This window comes from Arabidopsis lyrata, assembly GCF_000004255.2.
Source record: "Arabidopsis lyrata subsp. lyrata unplaced genomic scaffold ARALYscaffold_1, whole genome shotgun sequence".
In the NCBI taxonomy this organism is placed as follows: Eukaryota; Viridiplantae; Streptophyta; class Magnoliopsida; order Brassicales; family Brassicaceae; genus Arabidopsis; species Arabidopsis lyrata.
In genome coordinates this window covers 29,682,374-29,704,653 of record NW_003302555.1, presented here as the reverse complement: position 1 = coordinate 29,704,653, position 22,280 = coordinate 29,682,374, and the positions used below count along the sequence as shown (strand labels likewise).

The 22,280-nt window shown below is 37.7% G+C and overlaps 6 protein-coding genes across 7 annotated transcripts; 5 read left to right on the top strand and 1 right to left on the bottom strand.

Moving 5' to 3' along the window:
• Positions 1-331: 331 nt before the first annotated feature.
• LOC110224476 lies at positions 332-2,219 on the bottom strand. Its single transcript, XM_021010570.1, has 3 exons — positions 712-2,219; positions 537-631; positions 332-452 (listed from the first exon to the last, which is right to left on the bottom strand). The coding sequence occupies exons 1-3, from the start codon at positions 1,555-1,557 to the stop codon at positions 332-334; spliced, it is 1,062 nt and encodes a 353-aa protein (XP_020866229.1). The 5' UTR covers positions 1,558-2,219.
• Positions 2,220-2,390: 171 nt separating this feature from the next.
• On the top strand, positions 2,391-9,232 carry LOC9330622 (probable LRR receptor-like serine/threonine-protein kinase At1g56130). The gene is made up of 24 exons (XM_021012260.1): positions 2,391-2,667; positions 3,215-3,398; positions 3,541-3,612; positions 3,723-3,794; positions 3,880-3,951; positions 4,050-4,121; positions 4,273-4,344; positions 4,474-4,545; positions 4,680-4,751; positions 4,840-4,911; positions 4,996-5,067; positions 5,278-5,349; positions 5,441-5,506; positions 5,945-6,010; positions 6,179-6,223; positions 6,313-6,374; positions 6,505-6,881; positions 6,968-7,166; positions 7,259-7,417; positions 7,545-7,663; positions 7,768-7,981; positions 8,063-8,294; positions 8,372-8,522; positions 8,612-9,232. Exons 1-24 carry the CDS (start codon positions 2,544-2,546, stop codon positions 8,969-8,971), a joined length of 3,078 nt encoding a protein of 1,025 aa, XP_020867919.1. The 5' UTR covers positions 2,391-2,543; the 3' UTR covers positions 8,972-9,232.
• Positions 9,233-9,664: 432 nt separating this feature from the next.
• Positions 9,665-15,783, top strand: LOC9330621 (probable LRR receptor-like serine/threonine-protein kinase At1g56130). Its single transcript, XM_021012259.1, has 24 exons — positions 9,665-9,885; positions 10,168-10,354; positions 10,427-10,498; positions 10,596-10,667; positions 10,752-10,823; positions 10,925-10,996; positions 11,156-11,227; positions 11,313-11,384; positions 11,508-11,579; positions 11,665-11,736; positions 11,845-11,916; positions 12,113-12,184; positions 12,289-12,354; positions 12,576-12,641; positions 12,826-12,870; positions 12,984-13,045; positions 13,175-13,551; positions 13,637-13,835; positions 13,928-14,086; positions 14,211-14,329; positions 14,444-14,654; positions 14,732-14,963; positions 15,045-15,195; positions 15,283-15,783. The coding sequence occupies exons 1-24, from the start codon at positions 9,762-9,764 to the stop codon at positions 15,652-15,654; spliced, it is 3,090 nt and encodes a 1,029-aa protein (XP_020867918.1). The 5' UTR covers positions 9,665-9,761; the 3' UTR covers positions 15,655-15,783.
• A 138-nt stretch (positions 15,784-15,921) lies between these two features.
• On the top strand, positions 15,922-18,455 carry LOC9330620 (nucleolar protein 56). Its single transcript, XM_002894513.2, has 8 exons — positions 15,922-16,181; positions 16,416-16,630; positions 16,715-16,872; positions 16,956-17,143; positions 17,240-17,492; positions 17,576-17,724; positions 17,813-17,947; positions 18,037-18,455. The coding sequence occupies exons 1-8, from the start codon at positions 15,977-15,979 to the stop codon at positions 18,300-18,302; spliced, it is 1,569 nt and encodes a 522-aa protein (XP_002894559.1). The 5' UTR covers positions 15,922-15,976; the 3' UTR covers positions 18,303-18,455.
• A 533-nt stretch (positions 18,456-18,988) lies between these two features.
• Positions 18,989-19,726, top strand: LOC9330619 (pectinesterase inhibitor). 2 transcript variants are annotated; one of them, XM_021011140.1, is made up of 2 exons: positions 18,989-19,240; positions 19,339-19,726. In XM_021011140.1, exons 1-2 carry the CDS (start codon positions 19,020-19,022, stop codon positions 19,631-19,633), a joined length of 516 nt encoding a protein of 171 aa, XP_020866799.1. In that variant the 5' UTR covers positions 18,989-19,019; the 3' UTR covers positions 19,634-19,726. The 2 variants fall into 2 exon arrangements, with proteins under 2 accessions (XP_020866799.1, XP_020866800.1); XM_021011141.1 differs by having other exon boundaries at positions 19,114-19,244.
• Positions 19,727-20,299: 573 nt separating this feature from the next.
• Positions 20,300-22,214, top strand: LOC9330618. Its single transcript, XM_021010569.1, has 6 exons — positions 20,300-20,411; positions 20,486-20,556; positions 20,631-20,734; positions 20,822-20,916; positions 21,009-21,287; positions 21,403-22,214. The coding sequence occupies exons 1-5, from the start codon at positions 20,300-20,302 to the stop codon at positions 21,146-21,148; spliced, it is 522 nt and encodes a 173-aa protein (XP_020866228.1). The 3' UTR covers positions 21,149-21,287; positions 21,403-22,214.
• The last annotated feature ends 66 nt before the right edge of the window (positions 22,215-22,280 follow it).

Genomic DNA, 22,280 nt, shown 5'->3' with positions numbered 1-22,280 from the left:
TGTGTGGTTATGTTAATGTTTATTTCATGTTGAAGGCCTCAAGATTCAATTTGACTTATTTGCAGAAAACGAATGCCTTTGACAGGCAGCTTTATGGAAGACAAAGAGTTTTACTTCTTCCAAGTTTCTTGTTTGATGCAGTTTAGACTGAATCAAATCAAAATGATACGAACCAGCAGGTATTATATGATTCAATTGGAAAACAGATGAATTAAAACATAAGATGGTAACCTCATGTTCTAAATATCAGAGGACTGAACCAACACCAAGAGACAGAAAGAAAAACATCAACAAAACCTTAATGTAATCATCAATAGAAAAAGTAAGATAATCATTCGTTTGCCTCGAGTTGTTTCTTCGTGTGGCAGCATCCGCTAACACTGTTGTAGTCAGTGCGACTCAACTTGCTAAGCTTCCCAAGTTTTGTTTCATAGTCTTGGATCAAATCAAACCTATAATATATAGTGCAAGAACAAGCCATATAAACATTCAAAAACAACTATATATGCTTAGAAAAAAAAAGACTAGAAACTAACCAATAGGCCAAAGACTGGAATGGAGAGAATCGGTCATAAATTGAATTTGTTGCTTTCTCAAGCGTCTCTTTCGAACACTCCTTCATTTCATGCACCTCCAAACATACACTATCTTAGATTAATGATATAAATAGCTCAGTAAAGGGAATGAAATATAGATAGATAGATATTATACCTCTCGTAAGAGTCTTAGGGTCTCGGTATCAGATGGAACAAGATGGTAATAGCCGAGACACATAAGCACTGTTGCAGTAGCAAAAGGACCAAAGCCCTTTAACTTATTCATTTTCTCAATCACTTGTTCCACTTCCATCTCTCCCATTTCCATCTTTTCAAGATTCAGTGACCCATTTTCAACCTTCTTTGCTAAGTTTACTATTTGATTTGCTCTGTACCCAAGTTTACAGTGCTCATTGATCACCTCTTTTTCAAGGCTTGCTATTTCCTTGGCGCTAGGGAAGTTTCCCCTTGTTGCTCTCTTGAATTTTGGGTTCGGTTTCCTCTTTTTCGATACACGAGAAGTAGTCGAAGGCCTAATTGTGCCGTCAGCTAGCTTTAATTGCAATGCGCAGAGGTCAGAAGCCATGCCTAGCGTCTTACTCCAAGTGGAATTACACAACAAAATAGATTTGACCATATCTTCAAAGAGAGATGGAGAGCGGAAAATTCGACAGAAACCACTCTTCTTTGCGGCCTCATGGACTTGATGAAACTCAATCATGTCACGTTCGTCCTTTTCTGAGATTCTCAGCATCCTCCCCACTTGTTGCAAGATGAGTTCTTCGTCCACTCTGGAAACATTATTGATGCCGTGGACTTGGACTACAAGAAAAGAGAGTGTGGGAGGATGAGAGATCGTGACATCCACGGAAGAAGAATCCGAAAGGGTTAATGGTCGGTGTAGTGACTTTGTTGAAGGGTTCCACACGTTTGGAGCCATCATGAAGAAACCATGGTTACACACTGCTTTCTCCATATCAAATGTTCCTTCCAACTCTCCAAGATGTAGTCTCAAATTCATCTCTTTTCTCTTGCTTCAAAACATCATTTTCTTTACACACAACCCTAAGATATATCATAGGGTTAATTTCTCCAGTTTCCATAATTTTCAGTAAGTTATATATTTTTTCCATCCTTTAATAAACAACGTTTTCTTTAATGGACTAAAAGAATCTAGGGTTTTGGAAAGAGGTTTTCTAGGTGATCACTTTTATAAATTCTTCGTATCTGATTGATTTTCATAATTAATCTTTTCTCAGAGAGATATTTTAGCTCATTTGATTTATTTTCATTACTGGAACAAATGGCTTCCACACTCTCCTTTGCATGGTCGCGGTTCCACAGAGGATCCTCAGCCGGATCGGTGTTCCAAGACCAGACTATAAATCTCCAAATGATGTTGTTGACTTAAGCCATGTATGGACGTTTATGATCTTCAGTCTTCTTCACTATAGCAACTTCTTCGTTGATTTGTAATCATGTGTTGTAATTTTTGTCTTATATTTCAAAAGGAAATAATGATTAAGATCACTTTCATGAGTGGGTTCCACGAGCACGAAATGGATATTGGCATTATTACATGACACATAACAAAATAACCCTTTTAAGTCCCTAGTTGAAAATGGACGGCGACGACTTTGAAGAAACTCGAAATCTCCTTAATTAATTAATAGTCAATCTTATATTGTTGATCAAATACATAAATGATCTTGGCCGTGATTGGTGTGTCAACAACTTGGAGTAAGTCGCCTCTCTGCTATAGGTGTGGAGATAAATTTTTAATTAGCTAAACAAGAAAACTCTCTATATATATATATATATTATATTATAAGTGGTTTGGTGAAGAAGGAAGAATTTTCATAGCCACTAACGTCACTCTATACAGAAAACCGAGAGCCCAGTACTCGCAAAATAATGTAATCTCTTCATTCATAAACACACTCATAGTCGTCTTGTTTTGTTGAACCAAAGTTATATTAAAAACCTCGTCTGTCTAGTTGTTGAGAGATGCTCAGGCTACGGAGATCTCTGTTTCTGCTCCTAACCGTCTGGTTCTTGTATAGTTCCGGTTCGGTTCACGTGGTGGTTCGAGCCCAAAACCAAAACGGAGCCACTACTCATCCCGACGAAGGTCTGTCTTTCAACACTTGACAAAAGTTCAATTACCAATAATAGCTACTTCTTTGGATCCTTGTTGATAATGTATCCATTACAAAATACTCCTTCATTTTAGTTTTAAGGTTTTATTTTTATTTAATATTTCCAATGCTAAATTTTTGAATAAAAATCCATTTTTAATCCTATTATTTTAATATATTAATAGTGTATTGATAAAAGATATAATAAAAATTTTAATAACTTTCTTAATATATGTGAAAATATGTAAAATGACACTTTTTTGTGAAACAGAAAAAATACTACTTAAAATAAATTTTACCGGTTAGTTTGAGTTATTACTATTGTTTCAGTTATTACTATATGCTTTTTTTATAAAGGTATTATATATATATAATCAGTTTTTTTAGTTCGGTTAATATACTATATAGTTTTTTTTATTTATTTAAATAATAAATATAGTTGTTAGTTTCAATTAACACTTTAGTTAAGCGTAATTAGATTAAGGAGCTCATAATAATAATAAATAATTTGACCGTTGTGAGTGATTGTGGAAACAACAGCGCGAGCTTTGAACTCAATCTTCGCGACTTGGAAGATCCAAGCGCCCAAGGAATGGAACATCAGCGGCGAACTTTGCTCCGGCGCCGCCATCAACGATGTCACCATCGACGACAAGGACCACAACCCTCTAATCAAATGCGGCTGTACTTTCGTCAACTCCACAATCTGCCGCATCACCGCCCTGTACGCCATTTTTGTGCACCCCATGTGTTCGACGAATTTTCCCACTGGGAATTGACTCTTTTTAATCTGTCTTCTGGGCGAAACTAATGATTTTTATTTCATGTACTCACGTCTCAAATTCTTCTCCTTGTTGTTTCCACAGAAAGGTTTATGCGAGAGATGTTGTAGGACCTATACCTCAAGAGCTCTGGACTTTGATATTCCTCACCAATCTGTATTGATCCATACCCATTTTTTTGTTATCAAAAAGAGCACACACGTATTCACAAGTAGAAGATTTATATATATCTTGAGACTGTAACTCATCAAAATCACATCTTTCAGGAACCTGGCTCAAAATTTTCTGACAGGCTCACTGTCTCCTGCAATTGGGAATTTGACTCTAATGCAGTGGATGTAAAAGCCTCTGAAACTTTCTTTGACGTATTGTTCAGTTTAACAATTTCTTGTCTCTCACGCTCAACTGTTTTTTATCACCTAGGACTTTTGGGATCAATGCCTTGTCTGGCCCTGTTCCTAAGGAAATTGGTCGCCTCACAGATTTACGATCACTGTTAGCTTATGGGGCTTCTACATCTTTTTGTTTATGATAATTTATTCCATTGCTTCTGCTGATGGTTCCTTATACCTATGTATATATTGTTTCTGCAGTAGTATTGGTTCAAATAACTTTTCCGGTTCTATACCTGCTGAGATCGGGAATTGTACAAAACTACAGCAAATGTGAGTGTTTCTGTAAAGTCTACAACTGTTTATGTATCTTTTTTTTTTCATCTAGATATGATATCTTAAACTTCGAAATCATTTAGTGTTCACCGACCACAAAATTCTTGCACAATTACTTGTTTTAAAAATTTCCTCACAACTATTGCAGATACATAGGTAGTTCTGGACTCAATGGGGAAATACCTTTATCCTTGGCTAATCTTGTGGAGCTGACTGTCGCGTAAGATATGTTGAATTTGAATATAAGCTTTATCGTTAGATTTTAGTTGAAGCTATTTTCTTGTAATCTTTTTATTACTTACATTTTAGTTTCTGCATTGGGATGATTTTTTCCTTAACGTTGCACCAGTTGGATTATGGATCTTGAAGTTACAGGTCGAATACCAGACTTTATAGGAAATTGGACCAAACTTACTACCTTGTAAGAAGAATTCATTCCTATATAATGGACTTGTTCCATTGCTCTTGTATATACTTTATCAATTTTTCTTTTTGGAAAAATCTTCATTGCATCTAAAATTTGGGATTAAACGACTGGTACGTCTTTTACTGCAGGAGAATTATGGGAACTGGTTTGAGTGGTCCGATACCGTCGTCATTTTCCAACTTAACTTCTTTGAGCCAGCTGTATGTCTTGCATTGTTGTCGGGATCATTATTATTTACTGTTTCTCTTTCTTTCCTTTTTTCTCCACATATTCTTATTCTAAATGTAGGAGGCTTAGTGATATATCTAATGGAGGCTCTTCTCTTGAATTCATCAAAGACATGAAATCTCTAAGTATATTGTAAGGCAGCTTTGATTCAACTTCTACTCCAATTCATGATCAGCTTTAATGTGGTGTTGAACACATTTATGATATGTGTCGCAGAGTATTGAGGAACAACAATCTCACTGGGACAATACCGTCTAATATTGGAGACTACTCAAGTTTGCTACAAGTGTAAGTATATATGTCAATGTGTTTCTTTTAATGCTCTAAAAGCTTTGTCAGGGTCTTATCTGTAAGAAGAGTGAGAAAATTTGTGAAAGTCACCGAGAGAATACAAAAATGCTCTTAAATTTCTGATAATAGAATTTCTTATTATTCCTCATTTATTGCTTAACAGGAATAGTATAGTGTTTTACCATGTAATTCGTGTCTGTTTTCCAGTGATTTGAGCTTCAACAAACTACATGGACCAATTCCGGCTTCACTTTTCAACTTAAGTCAACTTACTCACTTGTAAGATGATATGTTTCATATCTGCTTCTTTTGGTTTCTTTATGTACAACTGCCCGAACAACTGTGAACAAGTTTGTTGTCTTCATATTAGGTTTCTGGGAAACAACACGTTGAATGGCTCCTTGCCCACTCAAAAGAGGCAGTCTCTGATCAATATGTGAGTAAAAAAATCCTTTTATAATTGTTTCATCTTTAAAAGCTGCAATGCTCTTTTGGACGGTTTGTTAGCAGATCCTCCTGATGTACTAGACTCAAGTTTTGATAGAGTAAAGAACCAGACAAAGAGAAAAACAAATGCCTAAAGAACAGAATTTCCCACAAGAGAGATAATCTCTTGCCCCTCGGTTACAACCGAAACAATGAAGCTACAACTTCCTTGCTCTAATAGTCTAATGTCTCTGATGAAAGACTTATTTAAGAAGAAGAGAAAATGAAAGAAATGAAAACTCCAACAATCACTCTAAAATCAAATCTCTGATATATCTCACTATAGAGATGTGTCTTACATTGAAGACTTCCCCAGACAATCAGGAAACTATTTTGGAATATACAACATATTCTGTAGATCCTAACTATTGTTTTTTAATGCTTACAGAGATGTGTCTTACAATGATTTGTCTGGAAGTCTTCCTTCATGGATCAGTTTACCAAACTTGAAACTGTAAGTTAACAAAACACTATATCTCAACTTATATTCACAGTTGTTTTCAATCTCAGAAAGTTTCCCATGTGTATATTTATTAGGCTTCATATCCAGCATAAAGCTTCCTTTTTGTTGGAAATATTTATAATAATCTTATGTTAACAAAACTGTATGTTACTTGTGCAGCAATCTAGTAGCTAACAATTTCACATTGGAAGGTCTTGACAACAGGTGATTTTCTTATGTGTTCTTGTTGGTGTGCTTTTTTTTTCTTGCAGAAAGATGCAAGTATAAACGACTAATTTCTTTTTGTTAAAAAGTGTTTTATCAGGACTGAACTGCCTGCAGAAGAATTTCGCCTGCAATCGCGGCAAAGGAATCTGTAAGTGTAACAAAGATATATCCTCATAACCGTTGTTCTCGATGTGGAGCAATCACATGGACAGTGCTTGAATGTACTATTGGAAAGAAAGGAAAAATGTTCTAAGACTTTTGCTATTGACTGGTGCTAGATTATAACTTTTCGATTAATTGCGGAGGCCCAGAGATAAGGTCTGCTAGTGGAGCACTATATGAGAAAGAGGACATGGATCTTGGACCAGCTTCGTTTGTCGTGAGTGCTGCTCAGAGATGGGCAGCCAGTAGTGTAGGAAATTTTGCTGGAAGTAGCAGAAATAAATATAGAGAGACTTCACAATCACAATTTATCAACACTTTGGACTCGGAGCTTTTTCAGTCAGCAAGACTTTCTGCATCTTCCCTAAGGTATTATGGGTTGGGGCTAGAAAATGGAGGCTACACCGTTACACTTCAGTTTGCTGAAATACAAATTCAAGGTTCTAACTCTTGGAAAGGTATTGGAAGACGACGTTTTGACATTTATGTCCAGGTCTGCACCACTTGATCGAGGTTTCTGCTTTACAAATATTACTTTTTGGTTCTGATGAATCTTAAGATCTAGCTCCGTTTTTCCAGGGAAGACTTGTTGAAAAGGATTTTGATATACGCAGAACAGCTGGTGGTTCTTCGGTTCGAGCAGTTCAGAGAGAATATAAAACAAATGTATCAGAAAATCATCTCGAAGTCCATCTTTTCTGGGCTGGAAAAGGAACATGCTGTATTCCTATCCAAGGGGCTTATGGGCCATTAATATCGGCCGTCAGTGCAACACCAGGTAACACATATGACGAATTCTTTTTTTTCTCCCCTGATTTTTACTGTCTCCTGATGCTAGTTAGTGCCTAAGTGTCACATATTCCTGTTCAGATTTCACACCAACTGTGGCTAATAGGCCACCATCAAAGGAAAAGAACATGACTGGTACTATCGTGGGTGTCATTGTTGCCGTAGGACTCTTGAGCATCTTAGCGGGTGTGGTTATCTTCATCATCCTAAAAAGTAGAAAGCCATACACAGATGATGAAGGTATAGATGTAATAAGAACATAAACAATCCCGTGAGCTGAATTTTTTTGGCTCTCTTAATATAAAAATTGAAGTTAAATATCATCTATTTCATTGGTTGATTTTGAGAACCTAATTTTTTATGGCAGAGATACTTAGTATGGACATAAAGCCTTACACCTTTACTTACTCGATACTTAAAAGTGCAACACAAGATTTCGATCCCTCAAACAAGCTTGGAGAGGGAGCGTTTGGGGTTGTTTATAAGGTAAGTCCCTTACCTAAATAATCTGTATAGTATTAGGTAATTAAGAAGAGTATATGTAATGCCTTTTAATATGTACATTTTGGTTTGAAAATCACATTCAACAGGGAACCCTCAATGATGGAAGAGAGATCGCAGTGAAGAAGCTGTCTTCGGTTGGATCACGGCACGGGAAGGGACAATTTGTTGCAGAAATTGTAGCAATTTCTTCAGTTCTGCATCGTAACCTAGTAAAACTTTACGGGTGCTGCTTTGAAGGAGATCAGCGTTTGCTCGTATATGAGTATCTCTCTAATGGAAGTCTCGATGACGCATTATTTGGTAATGAACAGAAACACACTTATCTATCTCTGCTTCTGCCAAGCTAAAGTACTCATTATGCTTTTAGTTTGGATGTTGCAGGGGATAAGAGTTTACATCTTGATTGGACAACCCGTTATGAGATATGTTTGGGAGTAGCCAGAGGTCTAGCTTATCTTCACGAGGAAGCAAGTGTTCGCATAATACACAGAGATGTGAAGGCCAGCAACATTTTACTGGACTCTGAACTGGTCCCAAAAGTTTCTGATTTTGGGCTTGCAAAACTATATGATGACAAGAAAACCCATATTAGTACCAGAGTGGCAGGGACGATGTAAGTAATCCTCAGACCCTGACCTTTGGTTTGCAACACATTTATGGATTTATAATACGTTAGTTGTATCAATGCAGTGGGTATCTTGCGCCAGAGTATGCCATGCGTGGACATCTAACAGAGAAAACGGATGTGTATGCCTTTGGTGTTGTGGCTCTTGAGCTAGTGAGTGGAAGGAAAAACTCTGATGAAAACCTGGAGGAGGGAAAAAAATATCTTCTTGAATGGGTACGTCTTTACTTGTCATATAGGGGAAGAAGTTGGAGATGGTGATAAATGGCCAAAGCCGATAATCCGTGTGTATTTCTTGTATACAGGCATGGAATCTACACGAGAAAAGCCGTGACGTTGAACTAATTGATGATGAGCTAGGTGAATACAACATGGAAGAAGTGAAATGCATGATTGGCGTTGCTCTGCTTTGCACTCAGTCGTCTCATGCGTTGAGACCACCAATGTCACGCGTGGTAGCCATGTTGTCAGGAGATGCTGAGGTCAATGATGCCACCTCGAAGCCAGGCCATCTAATCGACAGTATATATGATGACACCACAAGCTCCTCTTACAGTGGCTTTCAAACCAAAGACACAAGCTTCTCAACGAGCTTTGTGACGCCTGGGCCAAGAGACAGCGACAGTAAGCCAATGCTTGGATTCAAGATCAAGGAGGGAAGATGACAAAGACCCTTCTTTGTAACTATGGTGGCTATATGGAAGATTTTACTTTGATTCAATAAAATAATGGTTTAGTAGCTCTGAGTTCTGACTTCATGATGGGCCGGGCACTATTTCATGTCCTCAACCAAGTCAACGCATGCAGTCTCTGAAGGTGACGGACCTTTACTAGCCACTTGTTCCTTGTTGTGTATAATCATGTGTTGTAACGTTTGTCTTGGAACACCAAAGGATTTAATCATTAAGATCACTTTCATGAGTTCCTTTTTAAGTCCCAAGTAGAAAATGGACGACGTCTTGAAACTTAATTACGAACCGGAATCACTTTCATGAGTGGGTTCTACGAGCACTAAATGGATATTGGCATATTGCACGACACTTAGCAAATAACTAATCCTTTTTAAGTCTCAAGTTGTCTTAAAACTCTCGAGTACCTAGTTGATAATGCACGACGACTTGTTTCGTTTATAGTCAATCTTACATTGTTTATCAATTACATATAAATAATCTTGGCTGTGATTGGTGTGTCAACAAGTGGGAAGATTTCATAGTGTAAGTCTTCTCTCATAGTTATTAAGTCTTCTCTCTGCTATAGAGTGTGGACTAAAAAAGAAAGAAAACTACATTGTTTGTTATATTATTATTATGTGGTCTAGTGGTGAAGAAGGAAAAATATTCCCACTCTATCAAACATAGCCATTAACGTCTCTCTACAGACTACAGAAAACACACAGCGTCTTTATAAACACTCATAGTTGAACCAAAGTTATAAAAAAAAACCTCCTCTGTTGAGATGCTCAGGCTACGGAGATCTCTGTTTCTGCTCCTAACCGTTTGGTTCTTGTGTAGTTCTGGTTCGGTTCACGTGGTAGTTCGAGCCCAAAACCGAACCAGAGCCACTACTCATCCCGACGACGGTCTGTCTTTCAACACTTGACAAATGTTTTTTTTTTTTTTTTTTTATCTATAACAAAAGTCAATTATCGATTGGATTTGTAGATTATATAGCTACTTCTTTGTAATAAACATATAAAAATGCTTGTTTTCAACCAAAAAAAATGCTCAAGAAAATTTTATCGGTTAGTTTCAGTTAATATAATCAGTTTTTTTAGTTCATTTAATATGTAGTTTCAATTAATAGTCAAGCGTAAATAGATTAAGGGGCTCATAATAATAATTTGGCCGTTGTGAATAAACAGCGCGAGCTTTGAATTCCATCTTCGCGACTTGGAAGATCCGGGCGCCGAAAGAATGGAACATGAGCGGCGAACTTTGCTCCGGCGTCGCCATCGACGCAAGTGTCCAAGACACAAACCCTGCCTACAATCCTCTCATCAAATGCGACTGTAGTTTCGAAAACTCCACAATCTGCCGCATAAACAACATGTACGCCTCTTTTGTGCACTCCAGATGTTCGACGAATTCTCCCACTGAGTCTTAATAATTTTGTTTCTACAGAAAGGTTTATGCGATAGATGTTGTAGGACCTATACCTCAGGAGCTCTGGACTTTGATATTCCTCACCAATCTGTATTGATTCATACAACCCATTTCTTATATTCACAAGTTAATATATGTTGACACAACTCTTACTTTATCCAATGGTCATCAAAAACACATCTTTCAGGAACCTAGGTCAAAATTATCTCACAGGCTCACTGCCTCCTGCAATTGGAAATCTGACTCGGATGCAGTGGATGTAAATGCCCTTCTTCCTTTTTCCTTCTTGGTGATTATCTACAAGTTCAATTATCAATTTCTTGTCTCTCACGCTCAAATGTAGGACTTTTGGGATCAACGCCTTGTCTGGCCCTATTCCTAAGGAAATCGGTTTGCTTACTGATTTAAGATTACTGTAAGCTTAGTCTGCTTCTTCATTGTTTATATTTGAAAATGTGATCATACTGCTTTCTGGAAGATTTGATGGTTCCTTATGACTATATCTATGTTCTGCAGTGGTATTAGTTCAAATAACTTTTCTGGTTCTATACCAGCTGAGATTGGGAGTTGTACAAAACTACAACAGATGTGAGTCTATCTGTCAAATCTATAAATGCTTATGTATTTATTTACTAGTTGTAATTGAGATATGAAACCTTAAACTTCAGAAAATTATTTAGTGTTCGCCGACCATAAAAGTCTTGCGCTCTACTAGTTATTTTTAAGAATTTCTTACATCTATTGCAGGTACATAGATAGTTCGGGACTCAGCGGGGAAATACCTTTATCATTTGCTAATTTTGTGGAGCTAGAAGTCGCGTAAGATATATTTTTTGTAATCAATTTATTACTTTACATTTTAGTTTTTTGCCCTGGGGTGACTGTTTCCTTAATGTTGTACCAGTTGGATTATGGATGTGGAACTTACAGGTCCGATACCAGACTTCATAGGAAAGTGGACCAAACTTACTACCTTGTAAGAAGACATCATTCTGACGGAGTTATATAATGGACTTGTTCCATTGCTCTTGTAATAGATTTTCTATACTCTTGTTGAATAATTCTTCGTTGCATCTAAACTTGGAATAAACTACTGCAGGAGAATTCTCGGAACTGGTTTGCGTGGCCCAATACCGTCGTCATTTTCCAACTTGACTTCTTTGACAGAACTGTATGTGTTGCATTGTGTCCGAATCATTATTTTTTACTGTTTCTCTATCTTACCCTTCGTCCACATATTCATATTCTATATGTAGGAGGCTTGGTGATATATCCAATGGAAGCTCTTCTCTTGATTTCATCAAAGACATGAAATCTCTAAGTGTGTTGTAAGACAGCTTTGATTCAACTTCTGCTCCAATTCATGTTCAGATTAATGCACTGTTGAACTGTTTCTCTCTCCTCCGTGTGTTTAGCAATTATGATATTGGTTGCAGAGTATTGAGGAACAGCAATCTCACTGGGACAATACCATCTACTATTGGAGGATACTCAAGTTTGCAACAAGTGTAAGTAAATATGTCAGGGTGTTTCTTCACATGCTCTGAAAGCTGTTTCAGGTCAAAAAGAGTGAGATGATTTGTGAAAGTCACAGAAAGAACAAGAGATGATCTTAAACTGCTGATAATATAATTTCGTATACCGTTTAATGTTTAATGTTTAATAGTTTAATGTTTTACCGTTTAATTCATGTTTGTGTTTCAGTGATTTGAGCTTCAACAAACTACATGGACCAATTCCGGCTTCACTTTTCAACTTAAGTCGACTTACTCACTTGTAAGATGATATGTTTTCTGCTTCTTCGGTGCCTATCTTGGGTCTTAACATACAACTACCCGGATAAGTGTGAATTTTTTTTTTTGTTGTTGTCTTCATATTAGGTTTCTGGGAAACAACACGTTGAATGGCTCCTTGCCCACTCTAAAGGGGCAGTCGCTGAGAAATGTGTGAGTAACGAAATCCTTTATAATTTTTCCATCTTCAAAAGCCACAACGTATCCCCTGGTATAGACTTGAGTATCGTACACTTTTTACCGGGCACTTATTCAAGTTGAATAAGATTCTACTCCTGATGACACAGACAACTTGCCAAGATATTAAGAAAACTGTTTTTGGACATATAATATATTCGGTAGATCCTAATTGTATTGTTCTTTTATGCTTACAGAGATGTGTCGTACAATGATTTTTCTGGAAGTCTTCCTTCATGGGTCAGCTTACCAGATTTGAAACTGTAAGTAAACAATAACATTATATCCCAACTTATCTTCACAGTGTTTTTACAATCTCAGAAAATTTCCCACATGCATATTCATTAGGCCTTTTCTTATGCAGCATGAAGCTTCCTTTTTGTCGAATATATTAATTGTAATCACTTTTTAGGGAATAATAAACAGAAGTGTATGTGATATGTGCAGCAATCTAGTTGCTAACAACTTCACACTGGAAGGTCTTGACAACAGGTGATTTTTTAATATGTGCAGAAATTCCTCTTTTCTATTCTTTTCCTACAAAAGGATGCAAGCATAAACGATTTATCATTTCTTTCTTAAATCTTTTTTTTTGTTGTTAAAAGGGTTTTATCAGGACTACATTGCCTGCAGAAGAACTTCCCATGCAATCGAGGCAAAGGAATCTGTAAGTGTAACAAAAAGATATCCTCATAACTTTTGTTCGCATGTGGAGTGAGCAAACATATGTACAGTGCTCAAATGTTCTATTGGAAAAAAAATTGTTTCAAGACTTTTGCTATTGACTGGTGTGTAGATTTTAACTTTTCGATCAACTGCGGAGGCCCAGAGATAAGGTCTGCTAGCGGAGCACTATATGAGAAAGAGGACACGGATCTTGGACCAGCTTCGTTTGTTGTGAGTGCTGCTCAGAGATGGGCAGCTAGTAGTGTAGGAAATTTTGCTGGAAGTAGCAGTAATAAATACAGAGAGACTTCACAATCACAATTTATCAACACTTTGGACTCGGAGCTATTTCAGTCAGCAAGACTTTCTGCATCTTCCCTAAGGTATTATGGGTTGGGGCTAGAAAATGGAGGCTATACCGTTATACTTCAGTTTGCTGAAATACAAATTCAAGGTTCTAACTCTTGGAAAGGTATCGGAAGACGACGTTTTGACATTTATGTCCAGGTCTGCACTACTTGATCTAGCTTTCTGCTTTACAATTTAACTTTTTGATTCTGATGAATTCTAAGATCTATCTCCATTTTTCCAGGGAAGACTTGTTGAAAAGGATTTTGATGTACGCAGAACAGCTGGTGGCTCTTCGGTTCGAGCAGTTCAGAGAGAATATAAAACAAATGTAGCAGAAAATCATCTCGAAGTTCATCTTTTCTGGGCTGGAAAAGGAACATGCTGTATTCCTATCCAAGGGGCTTATGGGCCACTAATATCAGCCGTCAGTGCAAGACCAGGTAACAAAAATGGTGAATTCTTTTTTTTTTCCCCTGATTTTCACTATCTCCTGATGCTAGTTAGTGCCTAAGTGTCACATATTCCTGTTCAGATTTTACACCAACTGTGGCTAATAGGCCACCATTAAAGGGAAAGAGCAGGACTGGTACTATTGTGGGTGTCATTGTTGGCATTGGACTTTTGAGCATCTTTGCGGGTGTGGTTATCCTCGTCATTCGGAAAAGAAGAAAACCGTACACAGATGATGAAGGTATAGATGTAATAAGAACATAAAAAGGCCCTCGAGCTGAAGAATTTTAGCTCTCTGATTAAAATTAAAGTTGAATAGCATCTCTTAAATTGGTTGATTTTAAGTAGTGAATTGTTTATGGCAGAGATACTTAGTATGGAAGTAAAGCCTTACACCTTTACTTACTCGGAACTTAAAAATGCAACACAAGATTTTGATCCATCAAACAAGCTTGGAGAGGGAGGGTTTGGGGCTGTTTATAAGGTAAGTCCCTTACCAAAACGAGCAAAATAGCTTTATATTTTTCTGAGATACTAGGAAAGAAGGGTACATGTAATTCCTTTTAATATGTTTTGTTTTGAATAACACATTCAACAGGGAAACCTCAATGATGGAAGAGAGGTCGCGGTGAAGCAGTTGTCAATTGGATCACGGCAAGGGAAGGGACAATTTGTTGCAGAAATTATAGCAATTTCTTCAGTTCTACATCGCAACCTAGTAAAACTTTACGGGTGCTGCTTTGAAGGAGATCATCGTTTGCTCGTATATGAGTATCTCCCTAATGGAAGTCTCGATCAGGCATTATTTGGTAATGAACAGAAACATGACTTATCTCTGCTTCTGCCAAGCTAAAATACTCACTATGCCATTGGGTTGGCTGTGCAGGGGATAAGACTTTGCATCTTGATTGGTCAACCCGTTATGAGATATGTCTGGGAGTAGCCAGAGGTCTAGTTTATCTCCACGAGGAAGCAAGTGTTCGCATAATACACAGAGATGTGAAGGCCAGCAACATTTTACTGGACTCTGAACTGGTCCCAAAAGTTTCTGATTTTGGGCTTGCAAAACTATATGATGACAAGAAAACCCATATTAGTACCAGAGTGGCAGGGACGATGTAAGTAAAATCCATAGACCTTGACATTTGGTTTGCAACACAATTATGGATTTATAACACATGTTAGTTGTATCAATGCAGTGGATATCTTGCGCCAGAGTATGCCATGCGAGGACATCTAACAGAGAAAACGGATGTGTATGCCTTTGGTGTTGTGGCTCTTGAGCTAGTGAGTGGAAGGAAAAACTCTGATGAGAACCTGGAGGAGGGAAAGAAATATCTTCTTGAATGGGTACGTCCTTGCTTATTGTGATTGATTGCAAATGGAGGAAGTTTAGAATGGCAAAGGCCAATAATCCTTGTGTTTTTCTGTATACAGGCATGGAATCTACACGAGAAAAGCCGTGACGTTGAACTAATTGATGATGAGCTAGGTGAATACAACATGGAAGAAGTGAAACGCATGATTGGCGTCGCTCTGCTTTGCACTCAGTCATCTCATGCGTTGAGACCACCAATGTCACGAGTGGTAGCCATGTTGTCAGGAGATGCTGAGGTCAGTGATGCCACCTCTAAGCCAGGCTACCTAACGGACTGTACATTTGATGACACCACAAGCTCCTCTTTCAGCAACTTCCAAACGAAAGACACTAGCTTCTCGACGAGCTTTGTAGCGCCTGGCCCGGAGATGCCACTTAGAGACTGCGAATCGAAGCCAATGGTTGGATTCAAGATCAAGGAGGGAAGATGAAAATTGTCTCCTCTATAATTGCTATAGCCTATAGATATGCTTGTACTGTATATGGAAGATGACAATTTTCTTCGACATGTATTGGAGAAACATATTTCACTTTCATTCAATAATAGTGACATTTTAGTAGCTCTGAGATCAATGTTGATGGGCCGGGCACTGTATAAGCAAATTCAACTAACACACCGTCAAATGGGCCTGGCCCATTGAATAAGCGCCATCAACAAAATCGTATTAAACCCTGAAACCCTAGTTTCGTTCATTGTATATTTGTGCTCGGTGAGTAGTAGTTCTTAGGGTTTTAGTTTCTTCTCCTCCAAAAATGGCCATGTATGTTCTCCACGAATCTTCTTCCGGCTACGCTCTCTTAGAGGTTCACGGACTAGATGAGATCGGACAGAACACTGAGGCGGTTCGGACCTCCGTCTCCGACCTAAGTCGCTTTGGCCGTGTTGTTCAGCTCACCGCGTTTCATCCCTTTGAGTCTGCTCTCGATGCTCTCAACCAAGTCAACGCCGTCTCTGAAGGTCAGACTCTTCATTACCCACTTCTTCTTTGTTCTGAATATTCATGTGTTGTGTTTGAGTATCTTAAATATTATCTATAGATAGAGTAGAGACTTCGATTTAAAGCCTTATAGCTCAAATTCTCTGGTTATATTGTAGAAAGAGCTTTAATTTATGGTTGGTTCTTGTTTTTATTTCATTTTTCTGATTTTGTCATTGATGTTTTGGGAATTGGTTTTTGTCGGATATTGGTAGGTGTTATGACTGATGAGCTTAGAAGTTTTCTGGAGTTGAATCTTCCTAAAGTCAAGGAGGGAAAGAAACCCAAGTTCAGCTTAGGATTGGCTGAGCCTAAACTCGGTTCACATATATTTGAAGCCACTAAAATCCCATGCCAGAGCAATGAGTTTGTTCTTGAGCTTCTCAGAGGTGTACGGCAGCATTTTGATAGGTTTATCAAGGACCTAAAGGTGTGCTCTCCTTCTTTGTTTTAAAGCCTCCTTGTCTCTCTGCTTATTAGTTGTGGTTCTCATAGACATTTTCTGTTTATGTAGCCTGGTGATCTTGAAAAATCTCAGCTTGGATTAGCTCACAGCTACAGCAGAGCCAAGGTGAAGTTCAATGTCAACCGAGTGGATAACATGGTTATTCAAGCTATTTTCCTGCTTGACACGCTTGACAAGGATATCAATTCCTTTGCCATGAGAGTCAGGTTTGTGTTGTGCTTTTCCCTTTCAGATTGTGTGTTTACCTTGAGAAAATTTGGTAGCCGAACTGTTTATAATGTGTTTACAGGGAATGGTATTCGTGGCACTTCCCTGAACTAGTGAAAATAGTCAATGACAACTATCTTTACGCCCGCGTTGCAAAGATGATTGATGACAAGTCAAAGTTGACAGAAGACCACATCCCAATGCTTACTGAAGCCTTAGGGGATGAAGATAAGGCAAAGGAGGTTATCGAAGCTGGAAAAGCATCCATGGGTAAAATTTTTGAGCTGACTTTATTGGTAGCTACGAATTACTGAGTGTTCTGTTCTCTCCTGTTTTGAGACATTTACTTTCCATCCCTATTCACAGGCCAGGATTTATCACCGCTTGACTTGATCAACGTTCAGACATTTGCCCAGAGAGTTATGGACCTTGCTGACTACAGGAAGAAGCTCTATGATTATCTTGTCACTAAGATGAGCGACATTGCCCCTAATTTGGCAGCTTTGATTGGAGAGATGGTCGGTGCCCGTTTGATTTCACATGCTGGAAGTCTGACTAACCTTGCTAAATGCCCATCTTCTACCCTCCAGATCCTTGGAGCCGAGAAGGCGCTTTTCAGGTGCAATATCTGGCACTGTCTTTTTTAATTTTCACAAGTTTCTTGTAGTGCTGTGTGTGACATGAACCCCTGTGGTGTTTCAGGGCGCTTAAAACTCGTGGAAACACTCCCAAGTATGGGTTGATTTTCCATTCTTCCTTCATTGGCCGAGCATCTGCTAAGAACAAGGGCCGTATTGCTCGGTATCTTGCAAACAAGTGCTCTATAGCATCCCGGATTGATTGTTTTGCTGGTAAAAATCTGAAACTCCCTGAAGAAGAGTTTGGATTATGAATTACGCTGTGAAAGTGTTAAATTATGTACCCTGATGTCCTATGTAGATGGTGCAACTACTGCTTTTGGTGAGAAGCTTCGCGAACAAGTTGAAGAAAGGCTAGAATTTTATGACAAAGGTGTTGCCCCACGCAAGAACGTGGATGTAATGAAGGAGGTGATAGAGAATCTGCAAAAGCAAGGTATTTCTTGTAGCTTTTTTGTTGTTGTAATCAGAGCCCTCTTATTGTGGTGGACACAAGACTCGGTGTTTGATCTGTTCCTTGTTTAGATGAGGAAGGAAAGGAGCCGGTGGATGCCTCAGTGAAGAAAAGCAAGAAGAAGAAGGCAAAGGGTGAAGAGGAAGAGGTGGTGGCAATGGAGGAGGACAAGTCAGAGAAAAAGAAGAAGAAAGAGAAGAGGAAGATGGAGACAGCAGAGGAGAATGAGAAATCAGAGAAGAAGAAGACAAAGAAGAGTAAAGCTGGAGGAGAAGAGGAGACTGATGATGGTCACAGCACCAAGAAGAAGAAGAAGAAGTCTAAGACCGCTGAATAGAGAGGGATGCAACATAACAAACCCTGTATTGTATTTTTTTTTGAGCTAAATTAATGTCGTCTGTTTTTCGTAGTGAACTTTGGATAATTTTTGTTTTGCCCTGGAATCGATGCAGGATTTGGCAATATCTTAAGTTTGTTTAGGTTTTCACCATTTTGTTTCAGTTTTGTTACAGGTTACAAGTCCCACAATCACATGACTAAATACTAGTAACACTTTGAAAGATGAAATTATTCAATGTGCCTCCCTTATTATATTAAAAAAATCTTGTATTGTAGATTAAAACTTATTTTCCTTCGGCACATAAAATTTAAACAAAAGATTGATAAAGAGTCTGATTATTTATTAACACAATTACTAATTGTTTTGTCTTTTTTTTTTGACGTCAACACAACTACCAATTCACTTTTACTTATTGGTTGTGAAAATGAATTTGAGGCCATATGATTTGGCGAGGGAATATTATCTAATCTGTTTTTTTTTTTTTACCGAAATGGAGTAAAATAAGAAGAGCAGCTTGCATTTGAATGGTCAGTTAACAAAAGGTTAAATTGACTAGAGGTTAAGCTTGTGTATGTAACAATAGAGCTACCTCCTCATGCATGAACGATAGATAAAGTCGTGACCAACCACAGTCTCATAGTCCCGTATTCTTAGTATAAATAAGCAATTCACACTCCTCAAAAAAATATAACATAACCAATAAACATACTTAGCATGATGACGATGATGATCAAGTATCTCCTTTTAACTCTTCTCGTGATCTCTCCGATTTGCGCTGAGAAGGACCTGATGATAAAGGAATGCAACAATGCCCAAGTCCCGACCATTTGCATGCAATGTCTTGAATCCGACCCAACCTCCGTTCATGCTGACCGTGTTGGCATCGCCGATATCATCATACACTGTCTCGACTCTCGCCTCCATATCATCACCAAGCAAGTTTTCACTTCTAATTAAAAATAACCATATATATTAACTTATATATATATGATAATATTCTCTAACTAATATATCAAAGTTTCGATTGTTGTAGTAACATAACGAATCTATTGTCACGAGAAAGAAAACGCGAAGTGAAAACAGTTTTGAAGGCTTGCGAAAATGAATTGTCCACGGTGGGACCTAATACACTGTCGGAAGCCGAAACAGCTCTGACAACCGGTGATTACGACAAAACCGCCAAATCGATAAAGCTTGCGCTTGGCATCCCTCATGGCTGTCGTTTCGAGCTACAAAGAATCAAGTTTGAGTCTTTCGAGCTATATAGCCAAATCAATATCTATACTCAACTCTCTGATGCTGCTATGAGGATCATTGATCGCTTCTAATAACTCCTCCTTTTTTTATCTCTATGTAACTCAACATCGATGCTTACCATGCATTCCCGATTTAAATAAAATAAATGATTCACTCTTTTATCACGAATTTTTATAATGCATGATCTCATTTAGGCGATTAGTATTTAACATTTCACCATCTAATAATCATACTAAATGTGATGTTGTAGAATTTTAGCTCATCATCGATCATTAAGGAAAAAATTCTAGAGATCTTGAGATTAGTATATCGCTTGAGATTAGTATATCGCTTGTAAAACGTTTTTATTTGTTTAATAATATGGATAATACATTGGGCCTATTGGACTGTTAAATGGGCCGTGTTCACACATACTCCGCCCAACAATAGTTTTTTCTACGGTTTCGTCGCCCGGAGTTAATGCAAGGTGGAGGAGAAATGGGAAAATCTAAATAAATTCTCGTCATAAACTCAAAAAAAAAGAGAAGACGAAAGGACAGCCAGAGAGAGAATCATACTAATGATAACGTTCTGTTTCCCTAAGTAATTATTAAGTGTTTTGATTTCCCAATAAAAATGGCTTTTGATATTTCTTCTCTAAGGAAGAAAGTCGCCTATAAATCTCAAACAAAGAGAGCACTTTCGTTTCATCAATACCCTAGTTTCAATTTTTCTTACACTAAACGTCAGATTAAGCTATGGCTGATTTAGGAGAAAGCAGCAAAAGTCGAGTTGTCTTCGTGAAGACAAGTATTGATACTCGTCTTGGACTTCTCCTTGACAGTGATGATAGTGTATCTGCTTTCAAAGGTTAGTCTTAATCTCTTCCGTTTTTTTAGTTTGGTAACTAAACTCATGTCTATTGTTGTTTGTTTATTATACAGACAAAATCTGCAAGGAACATGAACAGTGTTTCCCAAGTGTTGGAAAAATTACAATTTCTTCTGCCTTGAAGGTAACATAACAACACTTTTTTTCTTGTTTTGGCAACAATAACTTAAGGAAGTAGAACTGGTTTGTGTTTTGTAGGTTAACTTGGGTGGTAACGATTACCACTTGCCTGATTCTATGATATTGAAAAAGGCTCTTCAAGGCATCAGTAACAACAACTGGTTTCTATCTGTCGACGTCATGCATGTCGAGGAGAAGGGTGAGCTCCAGATTGGTGAAGTTGCTTTAGCAAACCATGATTTGCATGTTACGAAGAACAATGATCCGAGTGAAGTAGTTGAGAAGAAAACGAGGAAGAGAAAACCAAAGAGTTCTGGCAAAAGTAGTAAGAAACCCTCCGTAGAGACACCAACAGAAGCTAAAGGTAACCTCTGAATAGTACATAGCAGATGTTATTGAGGAATTCATATCGATCAGTTGGTTTACTTTTGGGTTGTTGTATCTGTTTTTCTTAAGATGTTGAAAGCGGTGAGGGAAATGTCACTATAATGGGAGAGAATCAGCATGCATACCAAGAGGAGCTAGTAGATGGTCATGCCAATGATGTTGAGGCCAATCTTGATCTTATGGGGACAATGGAACAAGGTAAACTTTAGTTTATATCAATTGTTGAATTATGTGATCCTTTATCTTAGGGTGTTATAGAGCTGTAGTTTCTTTGTTGAATAGATCTTCAAAAGGATGTAGCAAATGCTGATTTAGTCATGATTGACGAAGACAAGGATCTTGAGAAAGGTAAACTTTTTGTTTTTGTTTTTTTTTTGTATATGGTTGGAAGTTACTGATTCTCATTGTAGATGTTACAATTGGGTACACACTAGTAAGGCTTGATTAGCTTTAATTGTTGTAGATAATCTTTTAACTGAATTATACCAAACTTCTGATGATGCTGAGAACGAAGGTCTCATAGATCCTGTTAATGCTACTTGTCAAGCAATTGAAAACTACGGTAATTTCAGTTCTATGTTGAATATACTTTTTTTCTTCTCTATAATCATATGTAACTTTTTTTTTGTATTGATTTGTAAATAATTGCTGAATTTTGTGTAGAAACTGGGATGGGTACAAAGGAAGAAGATGGTGATGAGGAGGCTAAATCTGAGAAGCCTAAGAAGAAAAAAAGAGCAAGGAAAGACAAGAATCTGGCTAAAGAAGATGGTCTAGTTGCTTCTAGCTCAAGGAACGCAGAGGAGGATGTTGAAAAAGCTGCGAGGAAGTCAAAGAAGAAATCGAAGAAACAAGAGTCTTCGAACGTTGTGGAGGAGGATGCTTAAGGATTTTCTGCTATGACTTATCAGGATCATTGATCGCTTCTTATTCTGCTATTTATCTCTTCTTTTTTGAACTTTTCGTTTTGTCTTGGCTTCTTTTAAACATTGATGTTTCCAGGTTTAAGCAACTTTTTTATCCTATCTTTTATTTTGATCTTATTTTCAAGTATGATTTTATATAGGATTTATAACCTCTTCTAAACATTCCATTCCACCATCTGCATACTACGCAATCAACCATAGTAAACATAATTTTGTAGAAATTAAGCCTATTTATCTTTATGAAAAAACTAGAGATTAATTATCTTGAGAAATAATATGTGATGAATGTGTTTTATGGATTAATTTCCTCTTCCTTTTGAGGGTAACGTTGGGCCTGAGTGGAGTGTTAAATGGGGCATATATCACCCACCAACCCAGCAATACTGCCAGATGGCGGGTTTTAAAAAACAAAGAT

Coding starts and splice junctions, on each gene's coding strand:
- LOC9330619 (XM_021011140.1), top strand. CDS start 19,020: ATGATGACGATGATGATCAAGTATCTCCTTTTAACTCTTCTCGTGATC. Junction 19,241..19,338: donor CGCCTCCATATCATCACCAA/GCAAGTTTTCAC, acceptor CGATTGTTGTAG/TAACATAACGAATCTATTGT.
- LOC9330622 (XM_021012260.1), top strand. CDS start 2,544: ATGCTCAGGCTACGGAGATCTCTGTTTCTGCTCCTAACCGTCTGGTTC. Junction 5,507..5,944: donor AGGCAGTCTCTGATCAATAT/GTGAGTAAAAAA, acceptor TAATGCTTACAG/AGATGTGTCTTACAATGATT. Junction 6,224..6,312: donor TTGGAAGGTCTTGACAACAG/GTGATTTTCTTA, acceptor TTTGTTAAAAAG/TGTTTTATCAGGACTGAACT.
- LOC9330621 (XM_021012259.1), top strand. CDS start 9,762: ATGCTCAGGCTACGGAGATCTCTGTTTCTGCTCCTAACCGTTTGGTTC. Junction 10,499..10,595: donor TTGATATTCCTCACCAATCT/GTATTGATTCAT, acceptor CACATCTTTCAG/GAACCTAGGTCAAAATTATC. Junction 13,552..13,636: donor GTTTTGACATTTATGTCCAG/GTCTGCACTACT, acceptor CCATTTTTCCAG/GGAAGACTTGTTGAAAAGGA.
- LOC110224476 (XM_021010570.1), bottom strand. CDS start 1,557: ATGAATTTGAGACTACATCTTGGAGAGTTGGAAGGAACATTTGATATG. Junction 632..711: donor CCCTAAGACTCTTACGAGAG/GTATAATATCTA, acceptor GTATGTTTGGAG/GTGCATGAAATGAAGGAGTG. Junction 453..536: donor TTCCAGTCTTTGGCCTATTG/GTTAGTTTCTAG, acceptor TATATATTATAG/GTTTGATTTGATCCAAGACT.
- LOC9330618 (XM_021010569.1), top strand. CDS start 20,300: ATGGCTGATTTAGGAGAAAGCAGCAAAAGTCGAGTTGTCTTCGTGAAG. Junction 20,412..20,485: donor TAGTGTATCTGCTTTCAAAG/GTTAGTCTTAAT, acceptor TTTATTATACAG/ACAAAATCTGCAAGGAACAT. Junction 20,735..20,821: donor TTTCTATCTGTCGACGTCAT/GCATGTCGAGGA, acceptor CAATGATCCGAG/TGAAGTAGTTGAGAAGAAAA.
- LOC9330620 (XM_002894513.2), top strand. CDS start 15,977: ATGGCCATGTATGTTCTCCACGAATCTTCTTCCGGCTACGCTCTCTTA. Junction 16,631..16,714: donor GGTTTATCAAGGACCTAAAG/GTGTGCTCTCCT, acceptor CTGTTTATGTAG/CCTGGTGATCTTGAAAAATC. Junction 17,725..17,812: donor CCGGATTGATTGTTTTGCTG/GTAAAAATCTGA, acceptor TGTCCTATGTAG/ATGGTGCAACTACTGCTTTT.